Source organism: Entelurus aequoreus, linkage group LG17 (genome assembly GCF_033978785.1).
Source record: "Entelurus aequoreus isolate RoL-2023_Sb linkage group LG17, RoL_Eaeq_v1.1, whole genome shotgun sequence".
In the NCBI taxonomy this organism is placed as follows: domain Eukaryota; kingdom Metazoa; phylum Chordata; class Actinopteri; order Syngnathiformes; family Syngnathidae; genus Entelurus; species Entelurus aequoreus.
In genome coordinates this window covers 35,545,944-35,573,852 of record NC_084747.1, presented here as the reverse complement: position 1 = coordinate 35,573,852, position 27,909 = coordinate 35,545,944, and the positions used below count along the sequence as shown (strand labels likewise).

Genomic DNA, 27,909 nt, shown 5'->3' with positions numbered 1-27,909 from the left:
GTGGCAAGGCCGAGTGATTAGGACACCTGATTCTGATCATTTGGATGGGTGGCCAAATACTTTTGGCAATATAATGTATGTTTCTTAATGCCGCTGTAACCCTCATTGTAGTTATTTTTTGCACGAGATGGCCAATTTAATTGAGGTCAAGGGTCATATTTGACTTTTTCCACCAGTTGCTCTCAAATGTTCTGAGATTATTGACAAACAAATAATCCTGCTATTTTACAACATGACGAAATAAAAAGTGGCTTTGTGAGAACAACTGTTATGAGGAAACTTCTTTCTTTCTTTTCTCATGTAAATACTAACATCATTACCGTACCTCTTCACTTCCATCTTTCCCCATCACCGATTGGACTAAAACAACACAGCAAGGCAACAACTTCAATGGGTCAAAAGTCATCACGTTCACAATGTTTCTCGCCCCATTCTCAGGATTGAGCTGCGTTCATTGGGTAAGATTGCAGAGGGTGAGGAGCTGACCGTCTCCTACGTGGACTTCATCAATCTCTCCGAGGAGAGACGGAGACTGCTAAAGACCCAGTACTTCTTCGACTGCACCTGCGAACACTGCAAGAACCGTATTAAGGATGACCTCAAGATGGCAGGGAGAGAGCAGGAAGGCGTCAAGGTTGGCCTCTCCTTTCTCTTTGCGCCGTGAAAATGTTGCCTCATCTTCTCTGATAGGAGGCAAACTGGGTTGAAATGTTTGGCCCTACGATTAGCAGAGACATGTCTGATAAGCAGTGGCGGGCCGTGCGTTTCCCACCTAGGCCTTCAGCGATGTCCTGTGTCCAATGATTACCTCTCAAAATACCATCATTAATGTCACCACATGACCATTGCTGGAGAAATACTATACAGAAACACATTTACACACTACTGGGCATTGGATGACCATCAACAGTGTACAAAACGGGTTATTTTCTGGCGCATTTAAAAATCAATAAACCCACATCAGCAATTACAACATATCTTATGTGATACCGTCAAAATTAAAATAGCAAAAAAAATATTAAACGTGAAAAAATAAAGAAATAAAATATCTGAACTCACAATTTGTAGAACCCATTCGAGCTTCCAGGGTTGGCCGACATCGTCTCACAAGATGTAGTTTCTCTTTAAATATCCTTCTTGAAAATGGTCTTGCAAATATATGTGTTGTCTTGCCTACTCATAAAAGATGCAGACAAGGCTTGTTTGCTGAGTTCTTTAAGTTTACTCCACAACGTGCTCATCAAAAACATCCTACTACATTCAACAACCTAAGGGGGGCATGCTCTTCACTACTGTGGCATGCTGGGTAATGGAGTTCTTATGTTACCTAGCTTATAACATCACAATCTATATCTGCCTTAGGTCATCTAGAAGGCCTTACTGACAACAACTCGTGATCTGATTGGCTATCGCAACTGTCTGTCAAATATTTGTGTCCGTTCACTTACAGTGCACAGACACCCGCATTTTTGATTCTGAAGGCCTCGGGCAGATTTGGTACAGCATGGCAACATAAGCTAGCTGAATTCTGATTGGATAAAAACTCTAACCTAAAAACAACAGCACTGGAAGGAGCATAATATGGCATGAAGAGAATATGAATACTTTTAGATATTTAGTGAAAGTAACTTAAAAATTACTTTTGTCTTTAATTATGATCATGATTTCTGGTTATGTTAGGCCAGCAGAGAAGGCCTTGCTGGCCCTGACGGCACACCACTGCTGATAAGGTAGACATGAGAACAGAGACCACACTGGCTATTAGAAGCAAAAGATAATTCCAACTATGTGAAGTTTTTATCTGTGTGTGGGGATCCATACATGTCTCTAAACAGCTAAATATAGAAACCACCACTCGGTTCCCTAATTTATTTATACTGCAAACTAATCAGTGGCGCTTTAATTTGAAAATATATTTTAAAAAGGAGGGTGCATAAAAACTACACTTTCCTCTTACTGACATGATGGCTGTGTAAGATACATTTTGCAATGCAAAACCATTCAGTTTAACCCCGAATGGTAACATAAAGTTGCCGTTGGCGTTCTTGTTGTACTCTTCGATGTGAAAAACTGTGAGAAAGTTGCAAACAACCTTTTAACAAAAACAACATTTGGATGATCATGTTGTTTTGAAACTGAAACATTGGTGTGTATTAACTGTAAAATAATGATTATAAACAGAAAAATAGCACTATATGTTGAAACACTGAAATCAGTAAGATTAAAATAATTATTTCCACAAAAAGCTAGGAATTATTATATTATTTTTCCTCTTTTACTTGCGTCTTGTTGCTTGGTAGAACTCTTGAGGCGTGTACAGCGAGCTGAGCCAGACAGTGTACCAACTGAAGAAATCGAAAAAAAACCCCAACAGTATTATCAAAAGTATTATGCAACATGTGTATTTAGACACATTCATTTCGAAAGTGAATTAACACTGTATTAAACAAAATGTATCAAATCACAGTGAAAAGAAAGTGAAAGAAAGAGTGCCATCTGGTAGGGCAGTGGAACTACTAATACTTTGGCTTAAGAAGATCCAAATATTATGTCTAATTTTTGGTAAATTTTACATTTTAAGTATATATACAATTTTTCCAACTATTTTACATCTCAGTATTAGTTAAAAAAAGTACATAGCTGGAATGAAAAACAGCTGCAGTTTGCTACAAGCATCAATAGCTAGGAATTTGTTGCTTTAACTATGTGGTGAAACACAGTATTCCCTCGTTAATTGCATGTACTGTAATTGGCTCCGGCTTTTACCATGGCAAATACATTTTTGCAATGTTGGATTTTTATTTCCAAATAAATTACTGTATTTTCATTGTTGGACCAACAGCACAAAACAGTTTACAACCTTCTTTAATGTGTTTCAATACTATACTAGTATTATTTAATATACTTTTTTTGTATACTAATAAAGCAAATAGCATAAATACAATTTAATTCAAGGCTTAACTTAAGTAAAAAATTATAGATAATGTGTCAAACCCCCCCCCCCCCCCCTCCAAAAAAAACAAACAAACAAAAAAAACAACAACTTGTGATTAAGTGAAGCCGCCAGGGGTACTCAAAAAATGGATTCGCATCCAAATTGGGATTTTTATTTATTGCTTTGCAATAGCTGTACAACTCTTAAGATATACATTTACAAAGCATTTGAGAAGACATACAAATACATTACTTAAATACAAAAAATAACAAATAAATAAAATTGTATTTTGGTATCAATGATAAAAACAAATATATATATATATATATATATATATATATATATATATATATATATATATATATATATATATATATATATATATATATATATATATATATATATATATATATATATATATATATATATATATATATAGTACAGGCCAAAAGTTTGGACACACCTTCTCATTCAATGGGTTTCTTTATTATCATGACTATTTACATTGTAGATTGTCACTGAAGGCATCAAAACTATGAATGAACAAATGTGGGGTTATGTACTTAACAAAAAAAGGTGAAATAACTGAAAACGTGTTTTATATTCTATTTTTTTCAAAATATCCACCCTTTGTTCTGATTACTGCTTTGCACACTCTTGGCATTCTCTCGATGAGCTTCAAACACACCTGTGGAGTGAAAACCATTTCAGGTGACTACCTCTTGAAGCTCATTGAGAGAATGCCAAGAGTGTGCGAAAAAGTAATCAGAGCAAAGGGTGGCTATTTTGAAGAGACTCGAATATAAAACATGTTTTCAGTTATTTCACCTTTTTTTGTTAAGTACATAACTCCAAGTGTGTTCACTCATAGTTTTGATGTCTTCAGTGACAATCTACAATGTAAATCAGGGGTCTCAAACTCAATTTACCTGGGGGCCACTGGATGCAGAAACTGGGTGAGGCTGGGCCGCAAGAAAATATTTCTTACAAAAAATCTAACATGCACTTTTTAATGAATTCACCTCCTTTGAATGGCTTTCCCGCCCTAGCAACCATCTCACTCACCATGTAGCTAGCTTTGACTGCTGCATCGCTCTTTTCGTTTGCTTTCTTGAAGAAATCTTGTTGCCTCAGTAGACTGCTTTTAAAATTTGCAACCCGGTTCACTCTCTCATCTCCATGGTAATTTGCATACTCCTCAGCATGTCTAGTTGTATAATGACGTTTCAAATTGTATTCCTTGTGCACCACACCTTTATCTGTGCAAATAAGACACGTCGGGGTGCCCCTGTGCTCAACAAAGCATCTCCCACTTTTCCTTTGATTGACTGATTGAATTGATTGAAACTTTTATTAGTAGATTGCAGTATATATTCTATACAATTGACCACTAAATGGTAACACCCGAATAAGTTTTTCAACTTGTTTAAGTCGGGGTTCTGGAATTGTCTTTGCTCATCACTAACTTTTCTCTTCACTGCAGGCTTTGAAAAAGACATGTTTGGGGTTGTAGAATATATTTGTATTTAGTCGATGCACGAAGAATAATGTTATTTCCGCAATGTGTGTCGTTCCGCTTTTCCGCCCTACAGCAACACGGCAGTCGGCGGAAAGTACCGGGATCGCAAGCGCAAAAAAGTGACGGCTCCAGGAGTGTTATTCGGTGTCATATAAAAATATACACTACCGTTCAAAAGTTTGGAGTCACATTGAAATGTCCTTATTTTTGAAGGAAAAGCACTGTACTTTTCAATAAAGATAACTTTAAACTAGTCTAATGGTACAATGTGTTTGCTCATTGGCTCAGAAGCCTAATTGATGATTAGAAAACCCTTGTGCAATCATGTTCACACATCTGAAAACAGTTTAGCTCGTTACAGAAGCTACAAAACTGACCTTCCTTTGAGCAGATTGAGTTTCTGGAGCATCACATTTGTGGGGTCAATTAAACGCTCAAAAAAGAGAACTTTCATCTGAAACTCGACAGTCTATTCTTGTTCTTAGAAATGAAGGCTATTCCACAAAATTGTTTGGGTGACCCCAAACTTTTGAACGGTAGTGTATGTAGTGTTCATCTTGTGAGGCAATGCAAATTAAACAATAAAAAAAAACAAATAACGGTTTGAATTGGTCCAGGTTATCAGGGACTTTATTAATGACAGACAGGTGTCGCGGTGTGACTGCAGCCAGGCACGTAAGAAAACCCTCGTCTCCATGGCAACGTTTCTGTCACTTTCACTCATTTGCCGCTTTTCCACTAACGCAGGGGTTTTTTGGACCCAAATAACAAACATCGTCTCTGTCTGGAGCTATGAGGTATGTGTGGGGGAAGACGGAAGAGTTAGGGCTGCAAAGGATTTTGGGTATTTGTTCTGTTGTGTTTATGTTGTGTTACGATGCGGATGTTCTCCCGAAATGTGTTTGTCATTCTTGTTTGGTGTGGGTTCACAGTGTGGCGCATATTAGTAAGAGCCTTAAAGTTGTTTATACGGTCACCCTCAGTGTGACCTGTATGGCTGTTGACCAAATATGCCTTGCAGTCACACGTGTGTGCCTGCAGAAGCCGCATGCAACATGTGATTGGGCCGGCGCGCTGTTAGTATGGAGAAAAAGACAGTGCGATGACAGGTTGTAGAGAACTCTAAAGGCAGTGCCATCACGGCACGCCCTCAATATTGTCGAGAGCCATATACCACACCGTGATTGGTAGATTCCTTCAGCTCCGCACACAACGCTGTCAAACGTCATTCATTTAAAACTCGCGGGCCGCACTAACATTGAACTTTCATATTGAGGTGGGGGCTGCAAAATAACGTGGCCGCAATTGGCCCGCGGGCCGCGTGTCTGAGACCCCTGATGTAAATAGTCATGAAAATAAAGAAAACACATTGAATGAGAAGGTGTGTCCAAACTTTTGGCCTGTACTGTGTGTGTGTATATAAATTGTTGCGTCCCAGCAGATCTTCCTCCCAAAGAAATTAAGTTGTGCTGGCTGCTCCCAAGTTCTTTTGATTACACATAAGCTGAGTTCAATTTGACCACCAGACAGAATGGGTATTTTGTGAATTATTTTCAAAGCTTTGAAAATAAACGTGAGACCAATCCAGTACAGAAGCGTTCACTAGCGCAGCTAAGATCGATCTGCCCCCCCCTACCCCAGCGTTGCTCTCTCCCCCTGTCTCTAGCCCCCACCTTCTTGGTCCTCGCTCCAGAATCACTACAGATGCCCATTGTGTTTGTTATCTCAATTTGGCCCGAGAAGGAAGAAGGGAGGACTCCTCTTCTCTGCCTCCTTCTTCAAGGCCGTCCCCAGTGCAAGCACTTTGTCATGAGACGAACAAAAAGGAAAAGAGTACAAGATGGAACATTAGCTATTTAAAATATGACTATAGAAATATAAAAGAAGTAACACTTAAATATGGATATATGTAATTATCCACTTCCGTCAAAAAAAATAAAAATAAATAAATATATATATATATATATATATATATATATATATATATACGCACACTTACATACAGTACAGGCCAAAAGTATATATATATATATATATATATATATATATATATATATATATATATATATATATATATATATATATATATATATATATATATATATATATATATATATATATATATATACATATATATATATATATATATATATATATATATAAATCGTACATCAGCAGCCAAGAGGATCTTTTGTAACCTGTTACCTGTTTTTAAAAGGTTCATTTATCATTTATATGCCAAATAATATTTTGCTAACATCCTGTTGAATCGAGAATCGATTCTGAATTTGAATTATCACCCCAAGAAACGGAATCAAATCGAATTGTAATGTGGCCAAAGATACCCACCTCTCGCAGCCCCAACATTTTTAGTGCGATGTGACGAGGGACAACAATATTGTAGTGTGCCATCAGGACAAAGGTCTAATGATAAGAAATAATCACAATCTTGTGTTTATGGGCCTGCTCAACACCCCTTTGAATTGCTGAGAGAGAGATGATTTTCTAACTAAGGGTATATGCACGACTGTACAGTATACTAAAATGTGATGATCAGTATGTTGGAATTAAGCATCCCCTTTCTGGCTTCTTTCAGCTTTCAGAGGAACAAGTGAAAGAGGCAACAGATTACTGCTTCCAGATGTTGGACAAGATGGAAGAGGCCCGATTAAAAGGCGACTACCACAATGTAAATGATTATATGAGTTCCTTTCTTTGCCATTTCACATTCCCTTTACCTTTAATGCTCTTCGTCCTGAATTCCCTCAGGTGGTGAACATCTGCAAAGAGTGCATAGAGAAGACAGAGCCTATTCTTGCTGACACCCACATCTACCTGCTGAGGATGTGGAGCACCATGAGTGAGGTGCAGGCCTACCTGCAGTACTTTGAAGATGCTGCAGACTACGCACGCAAAATGGTGGAGGGCTACATGTAAGAAGAACGGAATCTTTTAAGCCGCGTTTTCACTCAGCGGTACAGTTCAGTTTATCATGGTACTTGCTTGCGTTTCCATAGTACACACACAAACAACGTCTCACCTCTATTACTGCTCTGATACTAGCTCCTATGATTGGAAATTGTCAGATCACATTAGTCCCACTATTCTGTGTCGATGAAGCTACCTTACCACACTTCCACAACACTAAATATATCTCGTGGCATATCCCAGGGACCAATACTCGGACCAAAAATTGTTCAATCTCTATATGAACGACATTTGTAGATTTACAAAAGCCTTAAAATTAGTGTTATTTGTAGATGACATAACTGTGTTTTGTTCAGGAGAGAACACACAGAAGCTAATACACATAGTAACAGAAGAAATACAAAAATAAAGAGATGGTTTGAAAAAAAAAAAAGGTAATCTTTAAAGGGGAACTACACTTTAAAAAAAAAAATTACCTATCGTTCACAATCATTATGAAAGACATGACGACTGGTGTATTTTTTTTAATGCATTCTAACTCGTCAATAACAGTCCTGTGTTCCGCCCATAAAATCCAATAAAAAAACCTTACAAAAAGCGCCAACAATACTCCATTTGCATTTGTGTTTAATCAAGTATTAGTGATATTGTTATTATAAGCGCTAACGAATACCAACTATTTGTAGCGACGCCGTGATCACAAGCTTGTGTGCCAATGTTGACATGATCGACTGATCAGCTGCTTCCTCGTTTCCTTGCTCGTCAAAGTTTATCGTAGATCCTAAATCATGGAAAGTAGAAGGACGAAGACGTATTCCGACAACTTACCGCATTTTTTGGACTATAAGTCCAGGGTGCGACTTATACTCAGGAGCGACTTAGGTGTGAAATGATTAACACATTACCGTAAAATATCAAATAATATTATTTAGCTCATTCACGTAAGAGACTAGACGTATAAGATTTCATGGGATTTAGCGATTAGGAGTGACAGATTGTTTGGTAAACGTATAGCATGTTCTATATGTTATAGTTATTTGAATGACTCTTACCATAATATGTTACGTTAACATACCAGGCACGTTCTCAGTTGGTTATTTATGCGTCATATAACGTACACTTATTCAGCCTGTTGTTCACGATTCTTTATTTATTTCAAATTGCCTTTCAAATGTCTATTCTTGGTGTTGGGTTTTATCAAATAAATTTCCCCCAAAAATGCGACTTATATATGTTTTTTTCCTTCTTTATTATGCATTTTCGGCAGGTGCGACTTATACTCCGGTGCGACTTATACTCCGAAAAATACGGTAGTTCACTTTGACAACCAATTTAGACCCGGAAATGCCGAACGACACAAACATTTGACATTTGGTTTTACCCCATTTTTATTTGTGAGGATTATTGTACATTTGATCTGCAAATAAAATGTATTATTTTTTCCACATTAGCTGCAGCAATAATAGTAACTATTCTTTCCTGGGGTCTAAAATTAAAATCCGCTTTGACATGTAGAACATTAAGGCAGAAGGGAATGCACACACAATATACAGTCGCGATCAAAAGTTTACATACACTTGTAAAGGACATAATGACATGGCTGTCTTGAGTTTCCAATCATTTCTACAACTCTTATTTTTTTGCGATAGAGTGATTGGAGCACATACTTGTTGGTCACAAAAAACCTTCATGAAGTTTGGTTCTTATATGAATTTATTATGAGTCTACTGAAAATGTGACCAAATCTGCTGGGTCAAAAGTATACATACAGCAATGTTAATATTTGGTTACATGTCCTTTGGCAAGTTTCACTGCAATAAGGTGCTTTTGGTAGCCATCCACAAGCTTCTGGTTGAATTTTTGACCACTCCTCTTGACAAAATGCAGTTCAGCTAAATTTGTTGGTTTTCTAACATGGACTTGTTTCTTCAGCATTGTCCACACGTTTAAGTCGGGACTTTGGGAAGGCCATTCTAAAACCTTAATTCTAGCCTGATTTAGCCATTACTTTACCACTTTTGACGTGTGTTTGGGGTCATTGTCCTGTTGGAACACCCAACTGCGCCCAAGACCCAACCTCCGGGCTGATGATTTTAGGTTGTCCTGAAGAATTTGACTGAAAAATGAAACAACGGTTCCACATTAATTACGAGCAAAAGTTATGCCATGGAAAGCCATAAAAGTACAAAAGGTACAGATTTGCACACAATCACGTAAGGCACCAAAAAAAAAAAGACCAAAAAGAAAATGATAGTTGTGTAAATGTATAACGTTTTAATATATTACAAAAAGTTACTGAATTAATTCCTGAAACAAAAATATTAAAAAAATTAGGCAAATATATATACCGTATTTTTCGGAGTATAAGTCGCTCCGGAGTATAAGTCGCTCCGGAGTATAAGTCGCACCGGCCGAAAATGCATAATAAAGAAGGAAAAAAACACATATAAGTCGCACTGGAGTATAAGTCGCATTTTTTGGGGAAATGTATTTGATAAAACCCAACACCAAGAATAGATATTTGAAAGGCAATTTAAAATAAATAAAGAATAGTGAACAACAGGCTGAATAAGTGCACGTTATATGACGCATAAATAACAAACTGAGAACGTGCCTGGTATGTTAACGTAACATATTATGCTAGGAGTCATTCAAATAACTATAACATATAGAACATGCTATACGTTTACCAAACAATCTGTCACTCCTAATCGCTAAATCCGATTAAATCTTATACGTCTAGTCTCTTACGTGAATGAGCTAAATAATATTATTTGATATTTTACGGTAATGTGTTAATAATTTCACACATAAGTCGCTCCTGAGTATAAGTCGCACCCCCCGCCAAACTATGAAAAAAACTGCGACTTATAGTCCGAAAAATACGGTATATATATTTTGTTATTTTTTAAATTATTGCTGTGGAGAAGAAAATATGACATGCGCAACTCTGGTCAAAGAGCCAAATAAATAATTACATATTATTTGGCGCTATAAGCTCAAGATGATCCCACACTTTTTTCTTTATCTTAGTTCTATTTAGATCAATGAAGACGTAAACTGATGTCAAACACGCCACTCCTCTGACTTCATTTAGTACGAGCTGTGTTAGTCAAGTGCTGAAGTTAAAGTTAAAGTTAAAGTACCAATGATTGTCACACACACACTAGCTGTGGTGAAATTAACCTCTGCATTTGACCCATGCCCTTTTCCCCACCCCCTTGGAGGTGTGGGGAGCAGTGAGCAGGGGAATCATTTTTGGTGATTTAACCCCCAATTCCAACCCTTGATGCTGAGTGCCAAGCAGGGAGGTAATGGGTCCCATTTTTATAGTCTTTGGTATGACTTGTGTTTCTTGATAATCACATTTTGGTGCTTCACAGTCACTTGACACAGCAGCTATATCTAATATGTGTTTTTTCTTCTCCTCTCTGAGCTGCCACCTTACCGTGGTAGAGGAGTTTGCGTGTCCCAGTGATCCTAGGAGCTATGTTTTCCGGGGGCATAAAGCCCCCTGGTAGGGTCTCCCAAGGCAAACTGGTCCAAGGTGAGGGATCAGACAAAGAGCAGCTCGAAGACCTCAATGAAAGATAAAAACAAGGAACCCAGATTTCCCTCGCCCGGACGCGGGTCACCGGGGCCCCCCTCTGGAGCCAGGCCCGGAGGTGGGGCACGATGGCGAGCGCCTGGTGGCCGGGCCTGTCCCCATGGGGCCCGGCCGGGCACAGCCCGAAGAGGCAACGTGGGTCCCCCCTCCAATGGGCTCACCACCCATAGCAGGGGTCATAGAGGTCGGGTGCGAAGTGAGCTGGGCGGCGGCCGAAGGCGGGGCACTTGGCGGTCCGATCCTCGGCTACAGAAGCTAGCTCTTGGGACATGGAACGTCACCTCGCTGGGGGGGAAGGAGCCTGAGCTGGTGCGCGAGGTGGAGAAGTTCCGACTAGACATAGTCGGACTCACTTCGACGCACAGCAAGGGCTCTGGAACCAGTTCTCTCGAGAGGGGCTGGACTCTCTTCTGGCGTTGCCGGCAGTGAGAGGCGACGGGCTGGGGTGGCAATTCTTGTTGCCCCCCAGCTCAGAGCCTGCATGTTGGAGTTCAACCCGGTGGACGAGAGGGTAGCTTCCCTCCGCCTTCGGGTGGGGGAACGGATCCTGACTATGGTTTGCGCTTACGCGCCAAACCGCAGCTCAGAGTACCCACCCTTTTTGGATTCGCTCGAGGGAGTACTTGAGAGTGCTCCCCGGGTGATTCCCTCGTTCTACTGGGGGACTTCAACGCTCATGTTGGCAGCGACAGTGAAACCTGGAGAGGCGTGATTGGGAAGAATGGCCGCCCGGATCTGAACCCGAGCGGTGTTTTGTTATTGGACTTTTGTGCCCGTCACAGATTGTCCATAACGAACACCATGTTCAAACATAAGGGTGTCCATATGTGCACTTGGCACCAGGACACCCTAGGCCGCAGTTCCATGATCGACTTTGTAGTTGTGTCGTCGGATTTGCGGCCTCATGTTTTGGACACTCGGGTGAAGAGAGGGGCGGAGATTTCTACCGATCACCACCTGGTGGTGAGTTGGCTGCGATGGTGGGGGAGGATGCCGGACTGACCTGGCAGGCCCAAACGCATTGTGAGGGTTTGCTGGGAACGTCTGGCAGAGTCTCCTGTCAGAGAGAGTTTCAATTACCACCTCCGGAAGAACTTTGAACATGTCACGAGGGAGGTGCTGGACATTGAGTCCGAATGGACCATGTTCCGCACCTCTATTGTCGAGGCGGCTGATTGGAGCTGTGGCCGCAAGGTAGTTGGACACCGGCGGTGAGGGATGCCGTCAAGCTGAAGAAGGAGTCCTATCGGGTTCTTTTGGCTCATAGGACTCCTGAGGCAGCGGACAGGTACCGACAGGCCAAGCGGTGTGCGGCTTCAGCGGTCGCGGAGGCAAAAACTCGGACATGGGAGGAGTTCGGGGAAGCCATGGAAAACGACTTCCGGACGGCTTCGAAGCGATTCTGGACCACCATCCGCTGCCTCAGGAAGGGGAAGCAGTGCACTGTCAACACCGTGTATGGTGAGGATGGTGTTCTGCTGACCTCGACTGCGGATGTTGTGGATCGGTGGAGGGAATACTTTGAAGACCTCCTCAATCCCACCAACACGTCTTCCTATGAGGAAGCAGTGCCTGGGGAATCTGTGGTGGGCTCTCTTATTTCTGGGGCTGAGGTTGCTGAGGTAGTTAAAAAGCTCCTCGGTGGCAAGGCCCCGGGGGTGGATGAGATCCGCCCGGAGTTCCTTAAGGCTCTGGATGCTGTGGGGCTGTCTTGGTTGACAAGACTCTGCAGCATCGCGTGGACATCGGGGGCGGTACCTCTGGATTGGCAGACCGGGGTGGTGGTTCCTCTCTTTAAGAAGGGGAACCGGAGGGTGTGTTCTAACTCTAATGGGATCACACTCCTCAGCCTTCCCGGTAAGGTCTATTCGGGTGTGCTGGAGAGGAGGCTACGCCGGATAGTCGAACCTCGGATTCAGGAGGAACAGTGTGGTTTTCGTCCTGGTCGTGGAACTGTGGACCAGCTCTATACTCTCGGCAGGGTCCTTGAGGGTGCATGGGAGTTTGCCCAACCAGTCTACATGTGTTTTGTGGACTTGGAGAAGGCATTCGACCGTGTCCCTCGGGAAGTCCTGTGGGGAGTGCTCAGAGGGTATGGGGTATCGGACTGTCTGATTGTGGCGGTCCGCTCCCTGCATGATCAGTGCCAGAGTTTGGTCCGCATTGCCGGCAGTAAGTCGGACACGTTTCCAGTGAGGGTTGGACTCCGCCAAGGCTGCCCTTTGTCACCGATTCTGTTCATAACTTTTATGGACAGAATTTCTAGGCGCAGTCAAGGCGTTGAGGGGATCTGGTTTGGTGGCTGCAGGATTAGGTCTCTGCTTTTTGCAGATGATGTGGTCCTGATGGCTTCATCTGGCCAGGATCTTCAGCTCTCGCTGGATTGGTTCGCAGCTGAGTGTGAAGCGACTGGGATGAGAATCAGCACCTCCAAGTCCGAGTCCATGGTTCTCGCCCGGAAAAGGGTGGAGTGCCATCTCCGGGTTGCGGAAGAGACCCTGCCTCAAGTGGAGGAGTTCAAGTACCTTGGAGTCTTGTTCACGAGTGAGGGAAGAGTGGATCGTGAGATCGACAGGCGGATCGGTGCGGCGTCTTCAGTAATGCGGACGCTGTATCGATCCGTTGTGGTGAAGAAGGAGCTGAGCCGGAAGGCAAAGCTCTCAATTTACCGGTCGATCTACGTTCCCATCCTCACCTATGGTCATGAGCTTTGGGTTATGACCGAAAGGACAAGATCACGGGTACAAGTGGCCACACTGTTCCTCCTGAATCCGGGCTCTCCCTTAGAGATAGGGTGAGAAGCTCTGCCATCCGGGGGGAGCTCAAAGTAAAGCCGCTGCTCCTCCACATCGAGAGGAGCCAGTTGAGGTGGTTCGGGCATCTGGTCAGGATGCCACCCGAACGCCTCCCTAGGGAGGTGTTTAGGGCACGTCCGACCGGTAGGAGGCCACGGGGAAGACCCAGGACACGTTGGGAAGACTATGTCTCCCGGCTGGCCTGGGAACGCCTCGGGATCCCCCGGGAAGAGCTGGACGAAGTGGCTGGGGAGAGGGAAGTCTGGGTTTCCCTGCTTAGGCTGCTGCCCCCGCGACCCGACCTCGGATAAGCGGAAGAAGATGGATGGATGGATGGATGGCGTTTTTTCTTCAACTGACACACACATGGAGGCATCGAGGAACGCAGTATCACTCGTGGCCCATAAGGCATCGATGCTTCTGTATCTTTCGACCCATCACTCCAATTCGGTGACAAAGTAGCGGTACTAAATGGGACCATTTACAATAGAAACATAATATGATGCGTACCAACTGAATCCTTGAACCAAGTCTCATTTTTCTTGCAAGAATGAAAAAGCTCATGAATGTCATTTTGGTGGATAAATACAATCATCCAATGGTTTGACAGAAAGCTGTACCACCCAAACAACCCCACTCTCGGGATGTCCGCCATGCGAGCAGGAGTCACACACTGGCAAGCCGGCCTGATCGAGGTTGGTCACGGGATGATCTGCAAGGCCTACGCTATTCTCATGGTCACACACGGTCCCATGCATCCCATCACCAAGGACTTGGAGGTAAAACAAATGCACACACATAATATCTGAGGAATCTTGTGACGTTGCCGCCAGCTGATTGGATTATTTTAAGTCCTATATCTGATGATTGAACCCAGAGAGCAGGAAATGTGGTCTAAATATGTTTAGATATATTATTTTAGATCAGGTCATAACCACTTTGCATGAGAATATACAGTACATTGTAACTGACATCAAGACCTCAAACTGTCTTCAATGCATCATTAGAAGTTTTAACTGCGCTCAAGGAATTCTGCCCAGCAACAAGTGTCTACACAAACATGCAGCATAATCTGTGTTGCCACTGTGTTTTTCATGTTTTCCCCCATACAACACACACACGTCTAAACTACAAAACCCAAAACCAGTGAAGTTGGCACGTTGTGTAAATCGTAAATAAAAACAGAATACAATGATTTGCAAATCCTTTTCAACTTATATTCCACTGAATAAACTGCAAAAACAAGATATTTAATGTTCGAACTGAGAAACCTATTTTTTATTTGCAAATAATCATTATCTTGGAATTTAATGGCAGCAATACATTGCAAAAAAGTTGGCACAGGAGCATTTTTACCACTGTGTTACATGGCCTTTCATTTTAACAACACTCCATAAACGTTTGGGAACTGAGGAGACCAATTTTTGAAACTTTTCAGGTGGAATTCTTTCCCATTCTTGTTTGATGTACAGCTTAAGTTGTTCAACAGTCTGGGGTCTCCGTTGTCGTATTTGACGCTTCATAATGCGCCACACATTTTCAATGGAAGACAGATCTGGACTACAGGCAGGCCAGTCTAGTACCCGCACTCTTTTACCACGAAGCCACGCTGTTTTAACACGTGGCTTGGCATTGTCTTGCTGAAATAAGCAGGGGCGTCCATGATAATGTTGCTTGGATGGCAACATATGTTGCTCCAAAACCTGTATGTACCTTTCAGCATTAATGGTGCCTTCACAGATGTGTAAGTTACCATGCCTTGGGCACTAACACACCCCCATACCATTACAGATGCTGGCTTTTCAACTTTGCGCCTATAACAATCCGGATGGTTCTTTTCCTCTTTGTTCCGGAGGACACGACATCCACAGTTTCCAAAAACAATTTGAAATGTGGACTCGTCAGACCACAAAACACTTTTCCACTTTGCATCAGTCCATCTTAGATGAGCTCGGGTCAAGCAAAGCCGCCGGCGTTTCTGGGTGTTGTTGATCAATGGCTTTGGCTTTGCATAGTAGAGTTTGAACTTGCACTTACAGATGTAGCGACAAACTGACAGTGGTTTTCTGAAGTGTTCCTGAGCCCATGTGGGTATATCCTTTACACACTGATGTCGCTTTTTGATGCAGTACCTCCTGAGGGATCGAAGGTCCGTAATATCATCACTTAGGTGCAGTGATTTCTCCAGATTGTCTGAACCTTTTGATGATATTACGGACCGTAGATGGTGAAATCCCTAAATTCCTCGCAATAGCTCGTTGAGAAATGTTGTTGACAATTTGCTCACGCATTTGTTCACAAAGTGGTGACCCTCGCCCCATCCTTGTTTGTGAATGACTGAGCATTTAATGGAAGCCGCTTTTATACCCAATCATGGCACCCACCTGTTCCCAATTAGCCTGTTCACCTGTGGGATGTTCCAAATAAGTGTTTGATGAGCATTCCTCAACTTTCTCAGTCTTTTTTGCCACATGTGCCAGCTTTTTTTAAACATGTTGCAGGCATCAAATTCCAAACGAGCTAATATTTGCCAAAAATAACAAAGTTTTCCAGTTTGAACGTTAAGTATCTTGTCTTTGCAGTCTGTTCAATTGAATATAGGTTGGAAAGGATTTGCAAATCATTGTATTCTGTTTTTATTTACGATTTACACAACGTGCCAACTTCACTGGTTTTGGGGTTTGTACAATATTGCTAACCACAGAATAAAATAAACAGTATTCAAACACTTCTCTTTCCTCTTTTTTCGTTGTTTACAGTCCATGCGCACGCAGACCGAGATGGAGCTCAGGATGTTCAAGCAGAATGAGTATGTTTACCACAGCATGAGAGAAGCTGCCCTGAAGAACAGGCCCATGACCATGATGCACGAACCCAAGTCAGTAGAGGAGGGAATCAAGAATCTCTTCCATCGGAAAAAGTAACAAACAAAAAAAATACACAAACGGAGAATTTAGTCATTAGTTTTTTTCCCCACTCGTCTGTTCCACTTGTCTAATGTGTCACATTAAAATATGCCCTGACAAACTCATGTTCTCTCTGTTCCAAATGTACTTAATTGACACGTTTTCTTGCCACTTTTGGTGTGGTTGAACAACTCCTTGAAAAGTTTGGTAAACGTATAGGATCTACAATCTAGGGCTGATAAATCACAATTCAGTGAGCACCTCATTAAAACAATGAAAAACAATGAAGCATAGTTTTAGGTTAGTCTTTATTTGAAGGGACAATGCACAGAAACATTAAGCTCAAAGACAGATATGTTCCGTACCAGATTATAGCTAAATAGCTAATTTCCATCTGCAGTCCCTGGCTACCTAAATTAAAGGGATACAAAAATTATGCAATAAAATTATGACAATAAAATCATACTATAGCATGTAATCAAATTAAGAAAAGTCATAAAATGCCCTTTCATGGACACATACACTACATAACGAGACCTAGAAACCAAATATTAAATGGGAGCACAGTTGTCCCTCGTTTAATGCTGTTAATTAGTTGCGGACATGGTAGTGATAAGTAGGAATCATTATAAATCAAATATGTTATAATAAAACAAAATTTAAAAACGGCTTTCCACTTTCTAAATAGAGTCCTCTAGACATGAAATAACACCCTTTAGTGGTTTTTTCCACTCTTTTAATCCAACATAGTAACGCTTCCTGAGGCTTAGCCAATGAGTGACTAGAAGGAATGTAACACTATTGTAGATACCGCGGTTTCAAAGTCTTCACAATAATGCTAAACAAAAACTTGGTGATTGTAGCTTTTTTCTGTTGCTTCAGTGTTGGCCGAGTCTGAAAATAAACTACCTCTCCCAGAGTCCTCTGCACAGTGCGGGACCACCGTGGAAAGCCATAAACTGGAAGTGAAGTGTCGTAGTTTTTTTTTTTGTGGATTTTTCCTGAAAATATCATCAAAATCCAATGCGTGAGCCTAAGTTGTTACACAATAGGATTTTCATGTACAGTATGAACATCTTAGCTGCCTGGATGGGTATATAACATTTTTCATTAGCTTAAAACAATTGGAGTCAGTTTTAGCTACTTTTGAGACTTTGTGCTTTTTAAAACATAAAATTGTCGGTCTAGTATTATTCAGTAATATCCTACATTTACCATTTTGCAAAGTGATTTTGATTTGAAAAGCACAGTTTTTTGCAAGTTAAGTGATTATTTTGGAGCCGTTGATCTACAGTACATCTTCAAGGCATCTTGTTAGGACTTCAGCCTTAGGTGACTTAACTGGTCTACTGTATAAATAGGGTCGCTAACTTAATACGAGGCCTCAGGGCTGGGTAGTTTAGGAGCCCTCACCTTCCACCCACAGAATTTGCATAGTGGCCTTATAAAAACTAATATATAGGTAATTTACATCACAAAGTCGTTTCTTTCAGGACTTACAACCGCAAGTTTTCCCCTTTTGGAGTAAAAAAACCCCCCACATTTTGAATAACATACCACTGAACTTGGACATAAACATCACCAACCTTAAACTATCAATAAAAACAAGTCATCAAGATGGTTGCAAACCCGGAAAAATCCTACTAGTTTGGTGATTTTGTACCTTTTTTGTATTATTTTATTTAAATTGGAAGTTATGTATTTTTTATTTATGTATTTGTGCATGTCATAGATTAAGATTACATGATAAAATAAATCAACTGTTCAAAAATAAATTTTTAGTGCAAAACAAAATTACAATTAGATTACGTAACCTTCAGTGGGCTATTCTGTGTTCAATATGTTATTATGAACAGAAATTGAACCCACATTTTCTACATAAAAAATAAATCATTTACCTGTCAGACCACTACAGATTGATGGAAGACCCATTTTCAACTGCTAGCATAGGTGTGTTTGGTAAGGCAATTAAGTTTATTTTCCACATAAAGCATCCCGTCATTGACATTTTACATGCCAGTTTTGGTTGTCAACAGTGTCTTACGTGTCAGGGGCCACACAGGGAGTTAAAGAAAAAGACTCCCAATGACCAGTCCACCAGCTGGTCAGACATAATGTCACGTGAAGTGAATTAATTAACTCATATTATGTTTTGCATATGGTGAATGTTTGTATTCATCTTGGAGAAAGCAAACCACCAGTTTAAATAGTATTTAAAGTTAAAGTTAAAGTACTAATGATTGTGTCACACACACACAAACACACACACACACACACACTAGGTGTGGTGAAATAATCATTTGCATTTGACCCATCCCCTTATTGAACCCCTGGGAGGTGAGGGAAGCAGTGAGCAGCAGCGGTGGCCGCGCCCGAAAATCATTTCTGTGATTTAACCCCTATTCCAACCCTTGATGCTGAGCGCCAAGCAGGGAGGCAATTGGTTCCATTTTTTTATAGTCTTTGGTATGACTTGGCCGGGGTTTGGACTCACAACCTACCGATCTCAGGGCAGACACTCTAACCACTAGGCCGCTGAGCAGGTTATTTCACACATAACACAGGGCCCTTTAGTAGTGAAATTTGTGTGTGGATTGGATTAGTTCTTGCGGAAGAAAGGGCAATAAAATTACACCTTGGTATGCAAAGGTGATGGCCCTATCCGTGAGAAGAGACTACATGTATAGCTTAATGACAGCATCTAAGATACGACCTGCATCTGTTGTCTTTCCAGACATTTACACACAAACATCCCCTTTTATGGTCAGGGTGTGCTGTCCTGACTTAGCACACACCCACACTTTTGGTTCAGTACAGCGTCTCTGACGTCTCTTTTGATCCAGCCGCACTGCCGTGTTGCCCTTCTGTCCGGACCAGGATGACAAGACCAGAAATACACATCACACGCTATGTTGCAAAAAATATGTTGATGGTTCACATTCAGCTGCGTGTAAAATCTGGAGTGAGTACAAACAAGATGAGAAGGTTGTAAAAGGTAAGCATGCTGGTAGAAAATGGATGGAAAACATCAAGCAATGTCTTGAAAACAGAAAATGCAACAGCAAAACAAAACAAACGGGCGGAAACTGGAGTCATCATCTGCAGCTGAACTGTGTAGCCTAAAGCAAATGGGATTAAAATACAGAAAAGTTAAACAAGTTTTTAACATCTAATCAGGAAAAAAAACAAGGTTACATGGTGCTAAGGAAAACATCACCTTGCCCAATGTAAAATTTGCGATTATTCACTAAATATGACTTTCATCCAGTCATCCATAGTCTACGATTGATTTTCCTCAGCCCATTGGAAAAGTCACTTAGCCAAATTTTGATCCTCAGAAACAAATCGTGGTTCCGGTTTCGCACAAATGTCAATACAGCACTGAGCCTAGTCTATGAAATCCGCTACACCTCCCTGATACCGAAGTACATGTCAAACTACTTCCTTAACGTAAATGACCGCCATAACCACAACACCAGGGGGAGCTCCACTAACCACGTTAAACCCAGATTCCGATCTAACAAAGGTCTTAACTCATTCTCTTTCTATGCCACATCAATGTGGAATGCGCTCCCAACAGGTATAAAAGAAAGGGCATCTCTATCCTCCTTCTAAACCGCAATAAAAGTTCACCTCCAGGCAGCTACAACCCTTAACTAACACCCTCCCCGGATTGCTAATAATCAAATGTAAACGATCAAATGCAGATACTTTTTCTTATGCCTTCTGATCTCTCTCTCTCTCGCTCTCTCTCTCTATGTCCACTACTTGCTGTACATATCCTACCAAGTCAGACCTACACTGTTCCAATATCCATTTCTCTGTTCTCAATTGTTGATGACTGATAACAACCAAACCTAACCCCCCTCCACACCCCGGATTGTAAATAATGTAAATAATTCAATGTGATTATCTTGTGTGATGACTGTATTATGATGATAGTATATATCTGATAGTATATATCTGTATCATGAATCAATTTAAGTGGACCCCGACTTAAACAAGTTGAAAAACTTATTCGGGTGTTACCATTTAGTGGTCAATTGTACGGAATATGTACTTCACTGTGCAATAAAAGTCTCAATCAATCAATCAATCAAAAACAGACATGTTTGTATGCACAAATCCTGATTGAAATACATAGATTTTATTTTTTTACAAACTCAAATTGGAATACTGACAAATTAAAACAGACACACGGAAGAGATTACACAGATTGAGATACAATAATGCATACACGGACATGTGAATCGGAATACAGACGCACAGATTGATACGCATTTGCAAATTTTGCAACAATATTTCCATAAAGCTACACCTACAACATACACAGCCACATGTAGGCCCAACTACACCCACTCAGTGGCCTAGTGGTTAGAGTGTCCGCCCTGAGATCGGTAGGTTGTGAGTTCAAACCCCGGCTGAGTCATACCAAAGACTATAAAAATGGGACCCATTACCTCCCTGCTTGGCACTCAGCATCAAGGGTTGGAATTGGGGGTTAAATCACCAAAATGATTCCCGGGCGCAGCACCGCTGCTGCTCACCTCCCAGGGGGTGAACAGGGGGATGGGTCAAATGCAGAGGACACCTAGTGTGTGTGACAATCATTGGTACTTTAACTTTTTGAAGTTAATCTCACCAGTTTAACAGCAACATATTTGGTCCCTGGGCCGCAAGTTGATTAGCCCTGCTGTACCTTGTCAATAAAACAACTCTTGAAGACATTTAACCTTCAATTCATTTTTTTTTCTTTCTATATACTAGGTTTAATTTAGTTTAATTTACTGCTTTAGGGCAGCACGGTGGCACAGGTCAAAGGTCCTAAATTAAATCCCGGGATCTTTCTGTGTGGAGTTTGCATGTTCTCCCCGTGACTGCGTGGGTTCCCTCCGGGTACTCCGGCTTCCTCCCACCTCCAAAGACACGCACCTGGGGATAGGTTGATTGGCAATTTCCCTATTGTGTGAATGTTGTCTGTGTTGGCCCTGCGATGAGGTGGTGACTTGTCCAGGGCGTACCTCGCCTACCGCCCGAATGCAGTTGAAATAGGCTCCAGCACCCCCCCCCCGCGACCCTGAAAGGGACAAGCGGTAAAAATGGATGGATGGATTTACTGCTTTAGGTGAGAACCTTGCATAAGCCTTTTTGGGTTTCTTTTCTCACCTGCATGTAATTACATTTGTCATTACTAAATTTCTTGTCTCCATGTTTGTTTTACAATGTTACCTTTTGTACGGTTTATATTGTGCAAATAAATGGACCATGCAAGACAAGCAGCAAGAGTGAAGTTGCCTACATACAACATGTGCAGATAGATTTTACAGTCAAGGTAAAAAAAAATAAAAAAAATCCTAAGTGCATTTAAAAGTCTGAGGCAGGGACTCCATAACTTTTCACCCAGTAGCCACTTTGGGTTAAAAGCTATATATATACACACACACACACACACACACTGTCCTCACAACCCCCCCACCCCAGTTTCCCTTATCCCTTCCAGCAAACTCTAAATATATCCAAACATTTAATAAAGTTAAATAAGGCAAGAAGTATCCCACTCTTTTGTAAAGAGAATCTACATCGACTTAGAAGTTTGACATCTTAAAGAATTGAATCCATGTAATGCTTTACGTGGACCCCGACTTAAACAAGTTGAAAAACTTATTCGGGTGTTACCATTTAGTGGTCAATTATACAGAATATGTACAATCTACTAAAAAGTTTCAATCAAAAAAAAAAAAAAAAAGGCAAATGGATGGCACAAAAAGCCAAAAGGCTTGTTTCCATTGTGGTCCATTAAATATTCATCACATTTGATACATGTTATATATTTTATTGACTGTATGTAAACAATATGACTTTCTAAGCAGCTGGACAGGACAGTTTAATAAAATCCTACAAGCCAGGTTGTGGATGCTGGCAGCAGGCCAAGTTTTAAGGCCCTTGACTGTACAAGAGCTTTGCCAAATTTTGATCCTCAGAAAGCCACCATTGTCTGGTGCATTATTAGACTTTTGCAAGCTAGCAACAATTCAATGATTTCACAATTTTTTTTTAACTACTTAATTGAAACGAGCTACAGAAGTGCTAACGAGTTATAACTGCCAACAGAAGCACCAGCTACAAAAGACCATGTTTGCCTTTACACTTTTATTATGCCATGTGCAGACTTATATACGTTTGTTCGTCCTCTTGTACACGACGTCACCGAGTGTCATGGTCTGAAAGGAGAATGGTAAAAAAATAAGTGATGCAATAACCTCTTGGAATAGTCTTAAAAAGTACTATACTCACATTGACAAGTGTGTTTGCATCCACCAATTCCGTGACTGAGACAATTCCCTTCAAGGAAACTTTCAGCTTGTTGCCTTCACGCTGAACCACCGCCTTTATACAGAAATGAAACACATGGGAACCAAAATTGGCTTTAAATATTAAAACCACCCCCAGCAAGGACTGTTTTCACTGCTGGACTCTAGAAAGCTGTTCTGCAGCAGAACCTCCAGGTTCTGCAACAGCTTCTTCCCTCAGGCAAAAGGACTTTTGAACGCATCATAATAATCCCCTCCAAAACTGATTAACTCGCTGGAATATTAAGACAACATACATCAATAAACGTGGATGCATATGCTAAAGTGCAATATATTTATCTGTACAGTAAATTTGTTTAGATCTGCACTACAACGAGCTAATGCAACGAAATGTTCTTATCTGTACTGTAAAGTTCAAATTTGAATGACAAAAGGAAGTCTAAGTCTCTAAACACTTACTGAGCACTAGGGTACACAGGTATTAGTATAGTACCGCGATACTAATCAATCATTTTCGGTACTATCGCCTCAGAAAAGTACCGGCCCGCCCAAAACTAATGTAAAGTATCAAACAGAAGAATAAGTCATTATTACATTTTAACAGAATTGTAGACAGAACATGTTAAGAGAAAGTAAGCAGATATTAACAGTAAATGAACAAGTAAATTAATTTTTACAGCTTGTCCTTAATGTTGACAAAAACACTAAAATGGAAAATGACACTATAGGTTAATGCAGTGGTTCTCAACCTTTTTTCAGTGATGTACCCCCTGTGAATTTTTTTTAAAATTCAAGTACCCCCTAATCAGAGCAAAGCATTTTTGGTTGAAAAAAAGACAAAGAAGTAAAATACAGCACTATGTCATCAGTTTCTGATTTATTAAATTGTATAACAGTGCAAAATATTGCTCATTTGTAGTGGTCTTTCTTGAACTATTTGGAAAAAAATATAGGTTTTTATTTATATTTATAAAGGATTTTTGAATCGTTGCTTTTTTTTTTCAGAATATTTAAAAAAAAATCTCATGTACCCCTTGGCATACCTTCAAGTACCCCCCGGAGTACACATACCCCCATTTGAGAACCACTGGGTTAATGCACAAGTCAGCAGACTAAATAGGAGCCTTTGTTTACTTACTACTAAAAGACATGTTGTATTGTATGTTCACTATTGTATTTAAGGACTTTACTGCAATAATAAACATTTAACGTACCCTAAGATTTTTTGTTAAAATAAAGCCAATAATGCAATTTTTGTGGACTCCTTTATTTAAAAAAGTATCAAAATAATTTTAGTACCGTACCAAAATATTGGTATAGTTACAACACTACTGAGCACTACATAAAATCTGCACTCAATGACAATGTTTTAACGAAGAAGCGTTCTCCGAAGGATCAGGGATCAAATTCTCTGTCAATCATTAGTCAAAATGTTGCAAGCTATTTTGTTAATTAAGCACAAATTGTTGGCCAAAAAAATAAAAAAATAAAAATAAAATAAAAGTTTGTTCATTTTCAGTCAATTTGCTAACTTGCAATTAGAGATGTCCGATAAATGCTTTAAAATGTAATATCGGAAATTGGTATCTTTATTTATTTATCAAATCAACATAAAAAACACAAGATACTTACAATTAGTGCACCAGCCCAAAAAACCTCCCTCCCCCATTTACACTCACACAAAAGGGTTGTTTGTTAATATTCTGGTTCCTACATTATATATCAATAGAGTCTGCAAGGGATACAGTCCGTTAGCACACATGATTGTGCGTGCTGCTGGTCCACTAATAGTACTAACCTTTAACAGTTAATTTTACTCATTTTCATTAATTATTTTCTATGTAACTGTTTATATTGTTTTACTTTCTTTTTTATTCAAGAAAGTTTAATTTATCTTATTTAAAAAAAAAAAAAGAACCTTATCTTCACCATACCTGGTTGTCCAAATTAGGCATAATAATGTGTTAATTCCACAATATATATATATCAGTATCGGTTGATATCGGTATCGGTAATTAAGGGTTGGACAATATCGGAATATCGGATATGGGCAAAAAAAGCCATTATCGGACATCCCTCCTTGCAATATATCGCAGTAAGAGCTTGATCTTTAAAAGAAACCAATGTGTGTTTTAAAAAAGGTAAAATTGTTCATCAAAACAGTTTGGTTGTATTTATTCCACTAGTTTGCATGAAGTAAAAAAACAACTACAGTTCTCAGTGCTGCTGATCTCTAGCACAATTGAACTCATGCAATTCTTCCAAGCCTTACCTTGACCTTCTCCCCAGTGATGGTATTCAACTCGGCCTCCTGTCCGATGGTAAAAGAGTTGACAAGGACATTGGAGCCTGTAGTGACCGTCACTCTAAAGACGCCGCCGTTCTCCTCGATCTCAGAGACGCTCTTGAGGTCTTTGCCTTTCTGGATGAGCTCATCAGGGACACCTGGGAGCACAAAACAGTTACACATTCGTGACTTGACACAGACACACAAACATCTTACCAATGGCCTTCATAAAAGGCTCAAAGTTCTCCTGAGACTCCAGCTGAAATTTTCCAGAGAAGGACATGGTATCACGAGTGAAGGTGAAGTGACACCAGACCGTGTGTTATCTTTTATACTCTCACCGTCAGGCTGCGGCAATCATTAACTCCAGGTGTATCTAATTAAGTAATTACTCCCACCTGGAGTAGATAAGGGACGATGACGAAACACAGAGGGTGACTTTTTGCTACGCCTGAATTCCCTTTTTTAGGAAATAAACTTTATGGTCTCACTGGCCCTCACATTAGGTACACATGCCTGCACAATTGAATGAGATCTAATACAAAACCGGTATCAAAAATTGCTGAGGTTTTGATGAACATTTTCAGGGAGGTATTCATCAAGCTTTATTGCAGACTCCAACGTCCAAGTGGACATACAATCACATACAGTACATAAAACAAACAAAACAAAGTATAAAAAGCCTTATCACATACTAATACAAACAGTGCCTTGACTCACATATAAACTTGAAGTGCCATCCCATTCCTAACCCATAGGGTTCAATATGATGTTTTGCAGCTATTACAGCTTCAACTCTTCTGGTAAGGCTGTCCACAAGGTTGCGGAGCGTGTTTATATACATTTTCCACCATTCTTCCAAAAGCGCGTTGGTGAGGTCACACACTGATGTTGGTCCAGAAGGCCTGGCTCTCAGTCTCCGTTCAAATATATCCCAAAGGTCTTCTATCGGGTTCAGGTCAGGACTCTGTGCAGGCCAGTCAAGTTCATCCACACCAGACTCGGTCATCCATGTCTTTATGGACCTTGCTTAGTGCACTGGTGCACAGTCATGTTGGAAGAGGAAGGGGCCCGCTCCAAACTGTTCCCACAAGGTTGGGAGCATTGGAATTGTCCAAAATGTTTTGGTATCCTGGAGCATTCAAAGTTCCTTTCACTGGAAGTAAGAGGCCAGCCCAACTTCTGAAAAACAACCCCACACCATAATTCCTCCTCCACCAAATTTCACACTCGGCACAATGCAGTCCGAAATGTACCGTTCTCCTGGCAAACTCCAAACCCAGACTTGCCCATCAGAAATTTCACAACTGGATTTGTTGCACAGGTGGCATCCTATGACAGTTCCACGCTGGAAATCACTGAGAGCGGCCCATTCTTTCACAAATGTTTGTAGAAACAGTCTCCATGCCTAAGTGCTTGATTGTATACACCTGTGGCCGGGCCAAGTGATTTATTTATTTATTTACATTTATTGATTAGGACACCTGATTCTGATCATTTGGATGGGTGGCCAAATACTTTTGGCAATATAGTGTACTTTAAACATACCAGTGTTTCCATATATACGATTGGTACCTAACAAGTTTCACTGCAATAAGGCGCTTTTGGTAGCCATCCACAAGCTTCTGGTTGAATGTTTGACAAAATTGGTGCAGATCAGATAAATGTGTTGGTTTTCTGACATGGACTTGTTTCTTCAGCATTGTCCACATGTTTAAGTCAGGACTTTGGGACGGCCATTCTAAAACCTTAATTCTAGCCTGATTTAGCCATTCCTTTACCACTTTTGACGTGTGTTTGTCGTCATTGTCCTGTTGGAACACCCAACTGCGTCAAAGACCCAACCTCCGGGCTGGTGATTTTAGGTTGTCCTGAAGAATTTGGAGGTAATCCTCCTTTTTTTCATTGTCCCATTTAAAGCACCAGTTCCATTGGCAGCAAAACAGGCCCAGAGCATAATACTACCACCACCATGCTTGACGGTAGGTGTGGTGTTCCTGGGATTACAGGCCTCGCCTTTTCTTCTCCAAACATATTGCTGGGTATTGTGGCCAAACAGCTCATTTTTTGTTTCATCTGACCACAGAACTTTCCTCCAGAAGGTCTTATCTTTGTCCATGTGATGTCAAAAAAAAGTAAAAATGTTTTTTTTTAAATGGATGGATGGATGAATTATTGCCAGGCGTTTCTCTGCTCATTTACCGAGTAAAAATGTTACGCAAAGACATTTGCTTAATTTTTTTTATCAGGCAAAACTTTCAAAATGATATATAATGCCTGTTCATCGTAGCTAATAAAAAATGCTATTTTTGTCATTGTTTATCTTTTTATTGATTGATTGATTTATCATTCTTGAGCATGTTGGCTGCACAGTCAAGAAATTGAGTATTCCAATCTCCATTTGCGTGGAGTTTGCTTGTTCTTCATGACTTTTTTCCACATTGTCCGGCATCCTCCCACATTCCAGAAATATGTACGTTGGGCTAATTTGAGACTCCAATAGTTGTGAATGATTATTTGTCTAAATGTACCCTGCGATTGGCTGGTGACTCGTTCATGGTGTAGCCTGCCTCTCACCTATACTCCACTAGGATTGGCCCCAGTTTACCCATGACCCAGAT

General features: G+C 40.7%; 2 protein-coding genes across 3 annotated transcripts in view; one reads left to right on the top strand and one right to left on the bottom strand.

Moving 5' to 3' along the window:
* Positions 1 to 16,802, top strand: part of smyd1b (SET and MYND domain containing 1b) — a 39,454-nt gene extending 22,652 nt beyond the window's left edge. For both annotated transcript variants that reach the window (XM_062024220.1, XM_062024219.1), the window contains 5 exons: positions 439 to 634; positions 7,051 to 7,143; positions 7,224 to 7,387; positions 14,395 to 14,563; positions 16,544 to 16,802. In XM_062024220.1, the coding sequence (XP_061880204.1) occupies positions 439 to 634; positions 7,051 to 7,143; positions 7,224 to 7,387; positions 14,395 to 14,563; positions 16,544 to 16,708 (787 nt within the window). In that variant the 3' untranslated portion in view covers positions 16,709 to 16,802. The remainder of the gene's footprint in view (positions 1 to 438; positions 635 to 7,050; positions 7,144 to 7,223; positions 7,388 to 14,394; positions 14,564 to 16,543) is intronic.
* A 6,023-nt stretch (positions 16,803 to 22,825) lies between these two features.
* LOC133631998 (fatty acid-binding protein, liver-type-like) lies at positions 22,826 to 25,655 on the bottom strand. The gene is made up of 4 exons (XM_062024218.1): positions 25,505 to 25,655; positions 25,274 to 25,446; positions 22,985 to 23,077; positions 22,826 to 22,911 (listed from the first exon to the last, which is right to left on the bottom strand). The coding sequence occupies exons 1-4, from the start codon at positions 25,569 to 25,571 to the stop codon at positions 22,861 to 22,863; spliced, it is 384 nt and encodes a 127-aa protein (XP_061880202.1). The 5' UTR covers positions 25,572 to 25,655; the 3' UTR covers positions 22,826 to 22,860.
* Between the last annotated feature and the right edge of the window lie 2,254 nt (positions 25,656 to 27,909).

Coding starts and splice junctions, on each gene's coding strand:
- LOC133631998 (XM_062024218.1), bottom strand. CDS start 25,571: ATGTCCTTCTCTGGAAAATTTCAGCTGGAGTCTCAGGAGAACTTTGAG. Junction 23,078..25,273: donor TCACTGGGGAGAAGGTCAAG/GTAAGGCTTGGA, acceptor TTCTGTATAAAG/GCGGTGGTTCAGCGTGAAGG. Junction 22,912..22,984: donor ATGCAAACACACTTGTCAAT/GTGAGTATAGTA, acceptor TTCTCCTTTCAG/ACCATGACACTCGGTGACGT.